The sequence below is a fragment of the Gobius niger genome (genome assembly GCF_951799975.1).
Source record: "Gobius niger genome assembly, chromosome: 7".
Taxonomy (NCBI): domain Eukaryota; kingdom Metazoa; phylum Chordata; class Actinopteri; order Gobiiformes; family Gobiidae; genus Gobius; species Gobius niger.
Window position 1 is genome coordinate 8,597,573 of NC_136858.1, and position 12,572 is coordinate 8,610,144.

At 43.4% G+C, this 12,572-nt stretch overlaps 1 protein-coding gene across 1 annotated transcript in view; it reads right to left on the reverse strand.

Annotated features, from left to right (window-relative positions):
- Nucleotides 1–2,741: 2,741 nt before the first annotated feature.
- LOC306965122 (high affinity choline transporter 1-like) overlaps nt 2,742–12,572 on the reverse strand; it is a gene marked incomplete at both ends in the record, with an annotated part of 54,753 nt that continues 44,922 nt past the window's right edge. The window contains 2 exons of the mRNA XM_079559365.1: nt 2,742–3,302; nt 8,219–8,436. Of these exons, the coding sequence (XP_079415491.1) occupies nt 2,742–3,302; nt 8,219–8,436 (779 nt within the window). The remainder of the gene's footprint in view (nt 3,303–8,218; nt 8,437–12,572) is intronic.

Genomic DNA, 12,572 nt, shown 5'->3' on the forward strand with positions numbered 1-12,572 from the left:
CTCTACGCCTCACACAGGCAAGCCCTCGTCGCCCTCTCTACGCCCCAATCAGGCTCTCATTCCTCAGGGTAAGCTATTAGCCTTCCTGCGTTGGCTTTAAAATATTTCATCATTCAATATTTTATGCACTTCCTGTACCTTTTTAAATCTGCATTGGCTCGACCCCGGCACCCTCTTTTGGGGGAAGGCATCCCTAACTACAAGCTGTTTATCCATACTGACTTTCATACATCGATGTCTACCGCCGGGGTCTGATCGCCAAAACAATATACATGTCTATAAATCTTCCTAATCACGCTTTCGTCTGTTTGAGTCTATCCAGGTTGAAATGAAGCCTAGGCGTTAATTCAACCTGGGAGACGATTTTCAGCAACACATACCTCCAGCCAATGATCGCTTCCGAGAGGGCCACACCTCCACCTCAGCCATCAGCGTAAGAGCCGCACCTCCATAGCAGCCAATCATCGCCCTCGGTCCCGCTTTTAAGCCCCAGCAATCATGGTTCGTTCGCTTCCCAGCTGCGCTGCGACCCGCCTCCACCCCATCTCCGCCTCTTCCATCCACGGCTTCTACCTGCTGCGGCTTCACGGGTCTTCCATACCACCACCAGTGTCCAGGCTCCGGGGGAAGGCATCCCTAACTACAAGGTGTTTATCCATACTGACTTTCATACATCGATGTCTACCGCCGGGGGCTGATCGCCAAAACTAATGTACATGTCAATAAATCTTCCTAATCACCGCTTTCGTCTGTTTGAGTCTATCCAGGTTGAATTGAATGTAATCATTTATATATTCATGAAATAATGTTCCTGTTTTTAATTGTAAAAATCATGTTAAAAAGTTAATATTTGACTATCAGAATGCAATCATCTTAAATCATTGCACCCACAAAAACACAAAATATTGTGCTGTTCACTGCGGACACACACACAATTATTAGAAACTTGGTTGTGCCTGAGAAGCTACAAATACATCAAAACATACTTTTAAATGTTTAACAAACATAACTTGTTAAAACACATAATTATCAACATGAAAAATGCATGCCATCAGTTTAAATTGTGTTTATTTATTTATGTATCTTTTTAGATTCCTTTTACGTCATTGACCCAAAAACTGAATTTTGAATTGAATAATAATCGGTCACAATACATATATCAATGAGATGGATGATACTGGGCTCCAGATTTCAGTATACATGCCATATCTGGGGATGTATCTTTAATTGTGTACATAATCTGTTAGATAACATTCAGTATTGTCAGTAACAACACTGAAAAACTATGCAAAACTATCATTGATTTATACATTTTCGACCCCACCTGTCATGGTGAAGATCCCCACCACCATCATCTCTGTTTCAAACGCCACGTTCTTTTGCTCTCCTGGATTTGAAAGAAGCCCAGATGCCCATCCCAAAAACAGGAAAAAATGACCTCCCTCCTCACAGCTGAAACTACGCCTCCGGGCCTGTTGTCTGTTGAGTAATCCCTAAATTCTGTACATTTCCTTTCAGTGCTGGTTTAGTGCAGGTTTGTCGTTGCTTCTCAGTTGGGCCTTGGTGATTTCTGTACTATTTGTGCAGATCAAAGATATGTTTTATTTGTGGTTAAGGGTTAGGGTGAAAGGTCCTATATCATGCAAATCGACTTCTGAGCTTTTAGCCATGTTATGCTATTTCCTCAGCAATCCTCCTAAATCCAGCTCTCTGCGCCGCCCTCTGCTGGTGAACGACTGAGTTGTTCAGTTGTGTCGTCACAGCGGAACGAAGTGCTCGGCGTCTGTAATGTAATGTCTTACGGCCTTTTAATTGGTAAAACAGCTCTTTTATTATTTCTGTCGTAAGAGAGAGAAAGAGAAAAACAAAATAAAAGGATGTGCCCGAAGTGCTTCCAGGTCAGCTGGGGCCAAAACAAACGCACCCCTGTCTGAACAGACGTCATGTTTGTGCTGCAGCTGAAGATGGAGCTCATTGTCACCCATTCTGGACACACCTGTTCTTTATTCTTACCTAACGATTATGTCACTGACGGCGGAGAAAAAGAAGTGCGTTTGGCTAAGAGGACAGGACTATATATACAGTCTATGATTCAACCTTCCTAATGAAGAGGCCACTCGTCAGAAGTTGTTTTTTCTCTCCGGGATTTGGCGACTATCACCAAAATAGTGTTTTTCTGTGACTGTGGATGTTTGTTGAATCTTCGCCTGCATCAAAGTGGATTAACTTTTATAACCAACGTGAATCCCATAATGTAAACAGCGATGGACCAGAGCGGTGAGTCAAACCAAACGCGTGTTAGCGTGTGTGTTAGCATGTGTGTTAGCTTGTGTGTTAGCGTGTGTGTTAGCTTGTTTGTTAGCTTGTGTGTTAGCGTGTGTGTTAGCTTGTATGTTAGCGTGTGTGTTAGCATGTGTGTTAGTGTGTGTGTTAGCTTGTGTGTTAGCGTGTGTATTAGCCATTTATGAAGCTGTGTTGCAGATGTCAACTCCTTATAACTGCATCGTGAAGTAACTTCACTTATTGCTGTGATATTTATATTACAGTAAAGTCGTATGTGCGGAGAGAGGGGGCGGAGTTAACTGAATCGAAGCATTGTGTCTTCCGGGTTTGAAAAATACCTCCAGAAAACACTTATATTTATCACAAAAATTAGTACTCCATAGTGGTAGAGGTACAATATATCATATAAATGAAATAAATTAACCTTGGAATGGCTAAAATAGGATGATACAGATCCTTTAAGACAGTTGCAGAGTGGTCAGCATAGGGTCCAGTGCTTCTTCCTGAGGGTCTGTCTTAGTCATGCTTATATCTATATCGTCTCTGTGTTTGCTGTCATTTTCTGACAGCGGTGACGTCTGAGCTTTAACATGGAACACATCCAGCTTCTCAGGAAGCAGGCCTCTGTTGAAGAGTTCAAAGGTCAGGTAAGAGAAGAGCAGGATGGCGGCCACAGAGGACAACATGGAGATGGTTTTAATGGGAGAATACTGGACATAAACTCCATCCTCCAGAGTGCATCCTGGGAAGTGTAGGACTGGAGCTAACCCCAGCGAGGGCTCTCCACACATCAGGCGTAAAGGGAAGCCTGTGAGCAGGCCTGCGATAGCTCCGTACAGGTTACTCTGTTTGAAGAAGAGGACGCAGAGGAACTGGGGGAAGATCACGGCATAGGCCACCTCAGCCCCCAGGAACCAGAACAGGATGGAGCTGTTTTTCAAAGTGGTGAGCGCAGTCCCGATTACACCAGCTACAACCACAGAGGCCCGGATCACCCACTGCATCTCTCTGTCTGAGGCCTGAGGGGAAAAAAAAATCAAAAATGATTTGTCATGACAACATAAATTTACCTTCACGAGGTTCTCAATAGGGTTGAGGTCAGGGGAGGAGGGGGTCCACAGTTTCTCTACTTTTATGCCCATAGCAGCCAGTGATGCAGAGGTATTCTTTACAGCAGGACATGGTGCGTTGTCATGCATGAAGATGATCTTGTTAGGGAAAGCATGGCTCTTCTTTATTTTTCAAAAGTCATTTTCACACCTTCAGGGAGCCTAAAAGGGCCTAAAGGGGCTGACCAGCTCTCTCACCAAGATTCTGGCCCAAAACATGACTCCGCTACCTCTTTACTGACGTCACAGCCTTGTTGGGACATTGTAGCCATTCACCAACCATCCACTACTCCATCCATCTGAGCATCCAGGGTTACACGGCCTCATCCAGGGCTCCAGACTAACTTTTTTCATGACCGTCCTGACACCGTCCCGAAAACCATTTGGCATTCACTGCAGCCATTTCTGTTCATCAGCTTCAATGAACAGTGTAGGGGAGGCCGGATAGAAGGTTTATGCACAACTGCAGCCTCTGGAGGGTCCTACACCTTGCTGTTCGGGAGACTCCAGAGGCACCAGCAGCTTCAAATACCTGTATGCTGCTTTGTAGCATCTGTTCACTTAATCTGATGTGTTAGTCTGGCAGAAACCGTCCATATTGTGCCTTTATCTGTGTGCTCTGAATCATCCACAAATCTCTTATCAGTACGATGAGTACGCTAAATCTTTCATGAAATATCAAAGGTTTTCATACCTAGACCAAGGCATTCAACTATTCCACACTTTTCATCAGCAGAGAGATCCTTTTTCTTTCCCTTATTGCTTGAAAATGATGATCTGCTTAATAAAGCAGTAGTTTTTCCTTTAACTGGGCTTAACCTGAAAACTAATCATCCAGAGTCTCTGAGATTAATGTCAGTGATTCCTAGCGCCCCGAGACACAATACCATCCATGAGTTTGATTATTATTATTATTCTTTTTTACCTTTTTGACACAAAAATGCAATTTGCATAATAATTTGGAACGCAGTGTATGTGTCTGGGTGGTCGATGCAGCAGCACATACGCATCAGTGAGTATTTTGGTCATAGCACCCATAACCCATAAATACAGATATTCATTTATTTTGCATCACTTTACTAAAATATTAACTAATAACTAGTGTATTTTATACTGATTTTCGGGCATAATGATCGCATCATCCAAACAGTTTATTGTTTTTATTTTCCCGCGGGTAAATCAAATATGATTTTTTAAATTTTCCTGGGAGGGTCTCCCTCCTTTAGTCCCAGGCCACTGCTTGCCTAACTCAAAAAGTCACTGCACGCCTCTGCTTATATGTGACCCGTCACTAGAACGAGGGACACAAGTCGGCTGACTCACAATAGCAAATTGACCAAGATTTTTTTTTTTTTTTTTTTTTGCCGAATCGTTCAGTTGAAGTCACGAAGTAGCCTCTCCATGTTTAAGCTAGCAGTATTGGTATATTTAAAAGCGTAAACCTTTAGGTTCAAACCAGCTTATTTCGGATCGTGCAGTAGGGGCGTGACCTCGTCTGTGTGTGTTTACATACTGGGTAAACACCGGGGAGGAGGCACTGCTGCTTTGGCTTGCGTTGTTGACACATGCTTTAGCGAACAAAAAAGGCAGTTTTATACATACGCCTATTGTTGATCAGTTTTTCAGGTTGAAAAAGTCTTGTTTTGTCAGAGAAATAGCACATTCTATGGGGGCGTGTCATTGTGTGTGTGGCTTCATTGTTATGCAACGCTTCCCTGTGTGTGGCTGACGGAGGCCCTGCACTTCTGCTAACGCTGGAATACTACTGCAGAAGTTTGTTTTTCTGCGTGAAACCAGTGAACCTTTCCAAGCTAACTTTTCCAGTGCAACTGATGATGCCCTGGCTGTAAGCACACAGCGCCCTGCTGACCATTATGTTTCCCGAGCCAACTCGCCTTCGGCACAGATTTTTACTGTACACAGGACAACTATTAGTCGTACACTGCACAAATCTGGCCTTATGACAGTGTGGTTAGAAGAAGACATTTTTCAAAGGTTGTAATTGAGGCGACTTCCGTGTCCCAAGAGAGCACGCAACGACAAATTAATTAATTAATCTGGGCTGGTCTGTTTGAGTTTTCTCGAGCAGCCATCGAGTGCTCAAAAGGAGTAGGAAGAAGTTCAAAGAACTCATAATAAACCTACCCTCATTCAAGCAACATCATGATTTAAAGGGGTCCATGGGGGTATAGTTAAAGATCCATAGGGCATGGCAGTTGCAAAGAGCGACTAGATAGCCTCCAAACAGCAGTTATTTTTCAGGCAAAAGCTCCTTAGTGTCCGGTGTGGAAGGTTCGTCTCCAAATCATATCCTGTGTGGTGATAAAGAGTAGCTCCTTTCCAACAATAAAAATTAAAATGCATCGATCGTAGTTTCAATACTGTGGAGAAAACGAGCGGAGTGTAGTGATGCCACAGACAGCGTGTGGAGGGGGCGTGTCGGAAAGGGTCAGGGAGCGTCTTAAAGAGACAGGGGCCTATTTCAAGACGTTCAGTGCTGCCATTTTGAAAGAGCAATTTTATACAAGGCAGTTGTTTTAATTTACTGCATTTACAGACCAACAGAAGGTTGCGTCATCATTGTAGTGTGATGTAGACTGGTGGTATGTGATTGAAAAAAGCATAATACCCCCTCTTTAAATTATTACATGATACTGATAATAAGTTAAAAAATATTGAATGTTGTTCATGAAAGGCCAACAGCAGTAACTTCCTCTCCTTTTTCTGCGAACTGCATTTATACGGTTGAACAACAACAAATAAAGAACGTACTTATTTGGTAGGAAATTAAGTTTTCTATAGGCTTAGCAGGGCTCCAGACTAACTTTTATTTTAGTAGCGCTGGTGCTACCAACTTTTTCATTTGGTCGCACAGACAATATTTTGGTCACACAGACTCGAGACACAATATCAAAATTCACCATTTTAATAAATTAAAACAAGGACCGTTACAAACATGTTCAAAATCACTAATAATTGATCTTAATAATGATTAAAACAATGTTAAAACTTTTTAAAACTGAGTTTTACATATTAATATTAGTAATTTTATATAATTTTATTATATATCTTTTTGCATTGTTCTACTTTAATTTTATGTTTTCAATCCATTATTATTCATCTTCCTTGACAATTGTTTGTCTCTTTCTTTCCAAATCTGCAATATCACTGTCACTTGCAGGATATTCACTTAGAAAATTATGTATTACTGCCAATTAAGACTGTATTAATCACAGGCAAAAAGTTCCTGTTTTAGCCTAAAGCCTAAATAAAATACAGGAGCTGAATCTGCTGCAGCTGAGGGGGAGGGCAGGCCATAACAGCAGCTGTTAGCTCTCTGTTAGCTTTACGTTAGCTCTCTGTTAGCTTTATGTTAGCTCTCTGTTAGCTCTCTGTTAGCTTTAAGTTTGCTCTCTGTTAGCTTTACGTTAGCTCTCTGTTAGCTTTACGTTAGCTCTAAAACAAGCTTCTTCTGACCGCGAGGAGATCAGAGCGAGCTCAGGTAGGAACATAAACCGCTAAACTCTTTCTCCTCCTCTCGAGCGCGTGCTTCTCTCTGACCTGCGCTCGTGAGCTCGCTGCTCGGCTGCAGTGCTACCGCTCCAAAAGGCGAACATAAAAGTGAAAATAGCTACTTCTTTGGGCAATAAACTGTCAGAAAGTGCGCATTTGCAGAAAGTAATAGAAGGTTAATTCATGTTGGGACACGTGGCTTCTGTTGCTGTCTGTATTTCACCTGTCCCTCGGACAAACATGGAGAGCGGGGCACTTGCCTGGACAAAACGTTTAGCCTAAACTGCCAGCTGACTTCAATAATAGTAGAACCACTTATTTTTTTTACTCGCACATTCTCTAAAAATAGTCGCATATGCGAGCATTTTGGTCACAGTCTAGAGCCCTGCTTAGTAATGTTGGGCAATTCATAAAAATCTTACCGGACTGGACATGTTATGAGTGTGAGAAGACTGGACAGATAGAAAAACGTTTTTTCCTCAGTTTTAATCAATTATTGGTGTTGATTGTGAAAAGTGCACCCTCTCCGATCGTTGGTTTGTCCATGAAACCATCACTGATGCAGTGCCACACCACAGCGGCTGAAAAAAGGCTGAAAACGCTTTTCAACTTTCTTGTATTGCATCGCACACATTAGGGATGGCCGGATCGATTCCATGGTAGAAGAAGACCTTTATTTATATAGTGCCTTTCACAGACATAGTCACAAAGTGTTTTACATGAGACAATTTTAAATTCACTCCATTCTCGGTGGTGGAAAGCTACGTATGTAGCTTCAGCCTCCCCTGGGGGAGACTGACTGACAGAAGTGCTGTCGGGACTATGCTATGCCGCCATGCATTCACGCACTCATCATTCTTCCTGGCCCTACATGTTTTTAGTGGTAGGGGAAACATGAGTACCTGGAGGAAACCTACGCAAACACGGGGAGAACATGCAAACTCACCACAGAAAGGCCCCGTCCAGGTGGGAATCGAACCAGGGACCTTCTTGCTATGAAGCAAGAGCGCTAACCTGTGCTAGCGTGCCGTCACATATCAATATATTGGAACCAAATAGCTACTTTTTACCAGCAATGTCCTAATGTGTAGAATGAACTTCATTAGACGCAAGAACTTATGTTCTTACACCGAGAGCTGCAAGAACAAAATGGACATCTCAAAACGTATTGACAGGAGAGCCTACAGCCTACAGTATGTGCCAGTGTGATCACTTCATTTGAAACCCAAGACCATCTAGTTTCTCATAATATGTGTAAGATGGCTGCCTTTTAAACTCTGAAAACACATTCCTTCCCTCTTCTATCATCTCACCTGAGGCCTTATGATGTTCTTGTACACATTGGCGGAGAAGACCGAGGCTGCGGACATGAGCACTGAGTCTACGGAGGACATGACGGCAGCCGCCACACATCCAATCCCGATGATGGAGATGTAAGACGGAGTGAGGTACTGCAGCATGATGGGCAGCACATGAGCAGCTTCTCCTCGTTCATAAGGAGAGGGAGAGCCATAGGACGTCTGGTTCCAGTCTGAGGGAGAAGCAATAATATCTTTAATACCTATGTACAGGCTTTGATAATGATTCTACAGGTTGCACAGCTAGTCTCACCATCATTTTTACAAGAGGACAGTGTAAATGCTGAACATGGTCTGATGATGTCTGACTGAAAACTTTACAATGCCATAAACAACTTAAACTTTGTGTTCGGTTGTGGCATTTCCTGACACTTTTTCCGTATCTGAGATATTGCATTTGTTTTTGTTACAACGTGTATTTTGACCTTTTCAAAATAAAACTTAACATTTTTATATTGACCACTCATGACGCGCGGGTTGATACCGCGGTCAACTGGGTACCTCAAATATACGCCAAACTTGTTGGCTTACAACATACAGTGTATTCTTATCCATAAATGCCACAAAGTCAGCTTTGTGAATGTTTTTTGCAGTAAACGAATGTTTGTTTAGATGTTGCCTATTGCTATTGTATGACTTTGATCTCCGCTCCGCAGATGCACGACAGGCACACGTAGGGATGGGTATCATTAAGAATTTATCGATACTACTACACTTATCGATACATTTCTTTAATGGTAGTCTTATCGGTACTTTGAAAGGAAAAAAAGGCTAGATAGAGGCTACCTAACTAGCCTTGGTCTATATTTATTTATTATTACACTTTTATCACACATTTACTCTATTTGGACTCTTGGAATTTATTTTCACATGGCACATAAACTTAATATATGGGAGTTAAAATACAAATATGAGTAGCAATAATAATACATTTTATTTATATTGCACTTTACATTTCAAAGAAACCTCAAAGTGCTACAACAAGTAAATAAAATAAGATACAAATAAAATGAACCTTGACATAGTAAACAAAAGTAAACAAAAGAAGCACAAGAAAACAGTTAAAGGCTACATAGAAACTTTAACGGACTAATAGGCCTTTTTAAATAAATGTGTTTTCAGGCCTTTTTTTTAAAGGTCTCAACACTCTGGGGGCTGGTGAAGGGTGTGGGCGGAAGTGGACTGTAAGCACCTTGTGGTGGTGTGTGGAGTAACAAGCTCAGTGAGGTATATTATATGTATATATGTATATACATATGTGAGGAGGCAGATTTTATAGCGGATTCTGTAATTGACGGGCAGCCAATGAAGGGACCGGAGGACAAGGGTGATGTGGTCATATTTGCGCCTCCTTGTCAGGATCTGGATGTCCTGGAGCTTCAGCAGGCTCTTACCAGGGATCCCAACAAGGAGGGCATTGCAGTAATCCAGCCTGGAAGACACAAAGGCATGCACCGGTTTTTCAGCGTCTGACAGCGAGAGGGAGGGGCGGAGTTTGCCAATGTTTCGTAGGTGATGGAAGGACACTTTACAGAGGTGGCGGATATGGTTCACAAATGAAAGATGAGGATAAAATCTGACACCTAGGTTTGTAACTGAGGAGGAAAGCGGAATGCAGGGCTGCCAACTTTTCACCAAACTTTGGAGTGAGACTTTGGTCGGTCCCGAGCTGGGGGGCCTTTTTCATGGCCCCCCAAAAAGTCTACGTTTAACATGACTGAGCATATCAGGAGCTGCATTATGGATCACAGGGGCTTTGGCTCCACCCCACATGACTATCAGAACCTATTGAAAGTGTGGGAGGGCACTCTGAAGGGGGGGTTTGGGGGTCCTCCCCCCAGAATTTTTTTAGAATTCAGATATGATTTCCTGCAATCTGGTGCATTTTAGATCATAAACAATAATTTTAGCTGGCCTATATACTGGTGTTAAAGAATTATATTTCTGGGCCCCTTAAAAACTGGGGCCTCTCAGCAAATGCCCAGAGGCCCCTTCATCGTTACATCCCTGGCAAAAGGTACAATGACATAATGTCTCTGTTTCTCTGCGTCAGTCATTCCAATTATTACCAACAAAAAGCAGCACAAGCTTTAGAAAATATGAACATTTGATCCCTGTATTTTGCAGTATGTTAGAGGATGTTTGATGATTAAACTTTGAATGATTATTCAATGTAATAACTGCTTTTTCTCTGCCTCTCTCTCCCCTCTCGCAAGAGGGGAAAAAAAAACTTCAGTAAAAGAGGTTTAGCTTCAACGCGATCTCCGCTGTACCCGTTGTTTATTATTTCTAGAGGTGGGCATAGATTAATTTTTTTAATCTAGATTAATCTAGATTAATTCTGAAATTAATCTAGGACTTTTATCGACTTTAGTCGACTTTTATCGACTTTTATCGATACTCCTTATCGATCCGGGACTTTAATGGTGCTCTTATCGGTGCTTTAAAAGAAAAAAGAAAAACGTTAGATAGAGGCTACTGTATATAGGCAATGTAGCCTAGGCCACTATTTTTTATTTAACTTTTTTATTACACATGCGAGGCTCTGTTCAGTATGTAGGCGTTACGTTTCGCTTTTAACAGCGGGTCAGCGGCAGCAGCTCGGGGGGTTTACGCAGCATGTCGTTGCACACCTGTCTCACCGCGCGCACGGCTGCAGAGAGAAGCGCGGAGCGGGGCAGGTCCGACACCGCGCTCTCGTGCGGGGCTTTTAGTGCTTATTTTAGCGCGGGTGATGCGACCCCGTTAGCTCGACTGTTCTCACAGAATAAGTAAATAAACTCACTGTGGATCAGTCGTAGAGCCTGCTGCTCTTCGCCTCTTTATCCGATTCTCACTCGTCTGGTCATAGCGTCCATTTGGCAAAACTTAATCCATAACAAAAGTAGCTACAGCATCCGCTTGGCAGTTGTTTTGGTTTCAGAGGAATCACGTAACAGCGTGTGAGATGCATTCATGGACCGTAAGAAGTGCGGGAAAGGCGAGTTTTTCACAAATGCGCGGAAAAAACGGACAAATAATTTGCAGTCTGATACACTTTGCTTGCGCCAGAGGCCTCAGGCCGGAATACTTTAAGCCCTGCATAAAGTATCACGGTGAAAGTCATCATAGCAGAGTATAGGCCCAGCTCCCAACCCAGCTTTGAGAATAGATTAACGGCGATATTTTTTTTTATCGCGCGATAAGAATCTCGCGTTAACGCAGCACATTAACGCCGTTAACGGCCCACCACTAATTATTTCATTAGGACTTTTATTTCTCAAACTCGTTGCCTTATGCTGCTCACTTTGAGCTCCTCGTGGGGCAGCGGTGGCGGAGGTGACCGGGGCGGAGGAGGCAGTGGGCGCGGTGATGTCGCTTCGGAGGCGGCCAGGAGTGGAGTGAGCTGAGCGAACAGGCCCGGGAGAGCTGGCGCTGGGAGCGTTCGGGCGCGCTCTCTCGCTGTTTCCCCGGAGCCGCGCTCAAAATGAGCCATTCGCCGCGAATCCGTTTCTTATCACATCACTAGAGCCGCCGACAGACACACAAACACACGCCAGAGGAGCCGTGGACAGGCACACAGACAAAATAAAGCGTCTGCAGCCGCTCACTGCAAAAAATCAGGGATGATTTTTAGTTGAGCGTGTGATATGAGGAGTGTGGCGTGAGAGCGTGTGAAGGCACTCAAATGCGTGTGTCTCACGGTGAAAGCGTGAGAGTTGGCAGCCCTGGGAATGTTGTGGCCCGAGACATGAATATTGGATATGGTGGATGACTGGATTTGGTGCCGGGTGCCAATCAAGATGCCTTCAGTTTTACTGCTATTCAACTGGAGAAAATTGTTAGTCATCCATGCCTTTATCTCCTCCAGGCAGGCGTGGAGTGGTTGTGGAGTCAATTTTCATGTACAGCTATGTATCATCAGCGTAACAGTGAAATGAGACTAGGTGTTTTCTGATGATATGTAGATTGTAAAAAGGACCCGTCCAAGAACCGATCCTTGAGGGACCCCACAGGTGACTTTGTGGGGCAATGATTTAGCCTCCCCCAGGGCGACATACTCCTCTATTCCTGCGAGGTATGAGCGGAACCAATCATGGGTAGTATCGGTGAGCTGATTGGAGTAGGATGTGATGGTACACGGTGTCAAAAGCGACCGACAGATCCAGGAGGACCAGAAGGGATGGTGGGCCCTTATCTGCAGCCATCAGCAAGTCATTTGTGACTCTCACCAAGGCCGTCTCTGTGCTGTGTGCTGACAGAAAACCTGATTGGAATTTTTCATACAGATTATGTGTTTGAAGATGATGTTGAAGCTGGGCTGCAACAT